Source organism: Zingiber officinale, chromosome 2A, assembly GCF_018446385.1.
Source record: "Zingiber officinale cultivar Zhangliang chromosome 2A, Zo_v1.1, whole genome shotgun sequence".
Lineage (NCBI taxonomy): Eukaryota > Viridiplantae > Streptophyta > Magnoliopsida > Zingiberales > Zingiberaceae > Zingiber > Zingiber officinale.
In genome coordinates, this window is record NC_055988.1 from 148,383,856 (window position 1) to 148,388,194 (window position 4,339).

At 45.1% G+C, this 4,339-nt stretch overlaps 2 protein-coding genes across 2 annotated transcripts; one reads left to right on the forward strand and one right to left on the reverse strand.

Moving 5' to 3' along the window:
- The first annotated feature begins 366 nt into the window (after nt 1-366).
- Nucleotides 367-1,650, forward strand: LOC122042605 (GDSL esterase/lipase At3g48460-like). Its single transcript, XM_042602791.1, has 2 exons — nt 367-1,001; nt 1,073-1,650. Exons 1-2 carry the CDS (start codon nt 384-386, stop codon nt 1,577-1,579), a joined length of 1,125 nt encoding a protein of 374 aa, XP_042458725.1. The 5' UTR covers nt 367-383; the 3' UTR covers nt 1,580-1,650.
- Nucleotides 1,602-3,831, reverse strand: LOC122042606 (UDP-arabinopyranose mutase 3-like). The gene is made up of 4 exons (XM_042602792.1): nt 3,419-3,831; nt 2,455-2,705; nt 2,216-2,384; nt 1,602-2,082 (listed from the first exon to the last, which is right to left on the reverse strand). The coding sequence occupies exons 1-4, from the start codon at nt 3,749-3,751 to the stop codon at nt 1,738-1,740; spliced, it is 1,098 nt and encodes a 365-aa protein (XP_042458726.1). The 5' UTR covers nt 3,752-3,831; the 3' UTR covers nt 1,602-1,737.
- Nucleotides 3,832-4,339: the final 508 nt, after the last annotated feature.

Below are 4,339 nucleotides of genomic sequence, written 5' to 3' on the forward strand. Positions count from 1 at the left end.
AGGTTTGGCGGCTCCAACTCAAGGTGACACAGCGTGATGACATACTAATTCTGCATCGAGACTCGAGCTGGATACCGATGGTACCATTAAATCGCAGCGGCATCCATCGATCAGGCCCTCACCTCCACCTCTCCGACTCCGACAATTAAATTCCCGCCTTCAATGCCCTCCTCCCCTCACCCACCTTTACCGCCTCCAACCAAACATGAATCGAGTCGCATGCATCGACCGTCCATGGATCTCTTCTAAGAAGCATCATTCATGGAGTGGTAGGTTAAGAATTTAAAGGCACTTGAATTAGAGCTGTCTGCTCTCCCGTCCCACTGCAACTATATATTTAAACCACAGCTGCAGTTATCTGTCCTCCCTAACACGAATGCACAATGATCAGCTCGCGCGCCATCTCCTTCCTCTTCGTGCTCCTGCTGCGTCCCATTGTCGGTGCCCCGTCGACTGAGCAACGACACCGTTTCTCCAAGATCTACGCCTTCGGGGACTCCTTCACCGACACCGGCAACACCCACTCGACCACCGGGCCTTACTCCTTTGGCTATGTCTCAGGACCCCCCTACGGCGCCACCTTCTTTCACCACTCCACCAACAGATACTCCGACGGCCGACTCGTGGTGGACTTCCTCGCCGATGCGCTCTCACTCCCATTCCTGCCTCCTTACTTCGACAGGTCCGCCGACTCCTCCCACGGAGTGAACTTCGCGGTCGCCGGATCGACGGCGATCGAGCACGACTTCTACGTCAAGAACAATGTCACAGTGGACATCACACCGCAGTCCCTGATGACGCAGCTCGCCTGGTTTGACAACCACCTAGAGGAGAAAGGCTGCAAACGGCGCGGTTCGTCAGAATGCCAAGCGGCGATCGCAGACACGCTCTTCTGGGTCGGCGAGATCGGGGCCAACGACTACGCATACAGCTTGACCTCCACCCTGTCACCTGATATCATCCAGAAACTCGCACTAAAGAACGTCAACAACTTCATCGAGGTTTGTTCTGATCCATCCCCAATTCTTCATCTCTGTTCAAGGTCTCTCGATCATTTTCCATTATCGAACAGGCACTGATTCTCCGGGGTGCCAAGTACATCATCGTTCAAGGTTTGCCTCTGACAGGGTGCCTTCCACTCGCCTTGACACTGGCTCCATCGGACGACAGAGACGATATCCAATGCTGTGCGACCGTAAACCGTCAAAGCTACAACCACAATGTGATTCTTCAGAACAACTTGCAGGAACTCAGGAAGAGATATCCCCATGCCATTATCTCGTATGCCGACTATCTTGGGGCACACCACACAGTGATGAAGAACCCGGCAGCTTATGGTTTTACAGAGCCATTGAAGGCGTGCTGTGGCAGTGGGGGAGGTTCATACAACTTCGACCTGTTTGCTACCTGTGGCTCGCCGAATGTTACTAAAGCTTGCTCGCAGCCAAGCAAGTTCGTAAATTGGGATGGAGTTCACCTTACTGAGGCAATGTACAAGGTGGTGGCAGACATGTTCTTTAGCCATGGTTATTGTAGACCACCCTTCAGTGTGCTGCTGAATGCTGAAAGTCAGGGTTAAATGCTCATCCTATATGATGTCCTTATTGATCTTTGAAACCTTTTTAATAAAAGAAAGTCGTTGCAACACAAGCATAAAATTGAGTGAGAAAAGAACACTGAATATCAAGAACATCAAACTGCAACATAAGGAAGAAACTGAAATTATAGTTGTGCAATCTACTTTGCCTTGGTTGGGCCATTGGTCACTCCGGCGGCTACTTTTGGCGGATTGAGCTCATCCCAAGCTTCGATCCATGTCACCATGGCATCTGCAAGCTTGTTAAAGTAGGGGTCTATCTTCCCCAGCTTCTCATTCACCTGCTTTGAGAGCTCAATGTAGCATTTCTGCACAGTTGTGGAGTCCTTGGAAAGAACAGCAGACTGGAAGAACGGGATGATCTCTTCTTGCCAGAAGATTCCATTGTATTCCTTTTTCAGGTTCACAAAAGGGTTGCTGGCCTTGCTATGCCAGATATAGGGTAAGCCAGTCTTAACTCCCAATCCCAAGTGATCACAAATGACCTGTTCAAAGCATAAACATTTAGGAATTTAGAATTGTTTTTCCAGATTCTAGATGTAGCCAGACTACAGATGCTGTAGGAAGACTACAATATGATTCAAAGAACAAATCGTGAAATGTAGGACAATATCTGACCTTGACACACCACCCAGCCCACATATCATCGTACCGTCCAATAGGCTGGCCATCGCCCATAAGCCCAAAGTACATTGCAGGTCCAATGAGTTCGCGATCAAAGCCCAAGTTCATGCCACACATAGGAAACAAAGTGCCCTTTGGTATTGTAAGAACTGCATCGACATACCTAACAAGGAAAGCATGCATAAAAACAACAGTTCTATGAAGCATGGCATCATGGTGTGGGGAGAAGATACCTTTGGTTCCTCTCGAGGGGCTTGACAAGCTGAGTGGGGGCATCATAGTCAGGAATGTTGAGCCAGAGGCCATGAGAAACAGCAGTTCGAGCACCTTCGCGAAGGCTGAAAGGATATCCACGAACAAAGTCAGCACCTTCGCGATAGGGATCGTACAAGGTGTTGAAGAAGAAGGGAGTTGAAGGGCTCAGGAGATTCTGAATATGCTGCTTGAGTGCATTGATCTCCTTGCCCGATGGATCTTTAGCAACCTGTTTGAGAAAATTGAAAATGATGATTTAGGATCAATAGAACTCAATTCAGGGGCAATCATACATCATCAGGACAATTATCTTCATACAATTCATATGGATCAATACATAACATTAATCTTCTAAAATTAACCAACTACATTATATTAATGCTATTGAAAGACACACAAAGTTGTAATATCGAAGCATCAACCTTGGACCATAAAGCACGGCTACAGAGGCAAAGTTAACACTATTTCAATTCAGCTGAAAGATCTACTTAGCAATTTGATCATCAACCAAATAGTTCAGTTAGCAAATTGTAGTTGCATCTTTGACTTGAGCATATAAAGAAATAGCAACGAGCGGAAAAGCCATAGATCTAGAACAATAATAAACAAAATTGCAATTTGGTATATATATATATATATATATACCAAATTGCAATTTTGTTTGCTGGATTGACGAGTTATGCATTCATGCAAACAAATATCAAATTGCAAGATAATCTAATCTAGATCATATAAAAGCAAAAGAATTCAGCTCTATCAACTACTGAACTATGAAGGAATCACGTAGCAAGAGCAACAAAAATCCTCCAACCCTAGGAAAACATGAGCAAAACACCGTGTCAAAAAGGGGCCAAAACCAGATCTTTCTTTCAGATCCGAGTTTTACCGCCATCCATACCTAAAACCTCAGATCTACAAGAGGGAAAGAAGAAGGAGACTCACGAAGCAGTCGTCATCGATGGTGTAAATGTACTTCTTCTTGGAAACCATATAGCCGAAACAGCGACAGGCGGAGTCCTTGAAGGAGATGCAGTTCGCCTTGGGGCCGAGAATGCGGTTGATGTCGTTGCGGTTGTACAGCTCATAGTCGAAGCCCTCCGGTACCTTGATCGTCTTGTTCGGGTCTCCGTCCTGCACGATGATGAGGTGGTAGGGCTGGAAGAAGGGCCGCCACATCTCCAGGAAGTCCAAGTTCCTGATCGTCGGGATAACGATGTCGAGGTCGTCCTTGAGCAATGGCGTCGCCGGCACCACCTCCGACGAAGAATTCGCCATTCTTCCCCTCCTGAAGCTGAATCAAGCAAGCAGTAGACAAAAAAGAACGACCAAAATAGCAAACTTGGATCCCCGGCGAAGGGAGGATTGACGGCCACCGACATATAAAGGAATTACCAGGCACGTGCGAACACGTGCACGAGAGCTATCTCAAGATTCGTGTCCGAGCGTTTGAACGATCCAGATCCGTGTTTTCAATAAAAAAAAATTCTAATTCACTCTTTTCTTTTTGAAAATTGCCCATTTGAAATCATTCATGGCACCAAATATCTCTTTATCAACTTTTTAACAACTTTGCCCGATAGCTGTTAGAATCAATTTACAAAATATTTTATTAGGTACTTAATTTTTCGATATTACAGATTATTGTGCTAGAATAAATATCACTCGTAATTTTTTTTTTTAAGATAGTGCGAGATCGTCGATCACACTAGGATAACGGCCCACTTTACTCCAACTTTAACAACTGTGATAAATGATATTTTATATATAAAAGATATCCAAACTATTTACTAATATATATATATACACACACGAAAACAACACTTCATCTATAATTTAATATTCATAATATATTTCTCGATTAGA

Coding starts and splice junctions, on each gene's coding strand:
- LOC122042605 (XM_042602791.1), top strand. CDS start 384: ATGATCAGCTCGCGCGCCATCTCCTTCCTCTTCGTGCTCCTGCTGCGT. Junction 1,002..1,072: donor ACGTCAACAACTTCATCGAG/GTTTGTTCTGAT, acceptor ATTATCGAACAG/GCACTGATTCTCCGGGGTGC.
- LOC122042606 (XM_042602792.1), bottom strand. CDS start 3,751: ATGGCGAATTCTTCGTCGGAGGTGGTGCCGGCGACGCCATTGCTCAAG. Junction 2,706..3,418: donor CCATCGATGACGACTGCTTC/GTGAGTCTCCTT, acceptor TTTCTCAAACAG/GTTGCTAAAGATCCATCGGG. Junction 2,083..2,215: donor GGGCTGGGTGGTGTGTCAAG/GTCAGATATTGT, acceptor TGCTTTGAACAG/GTCATTTGTGATCACTTGGG.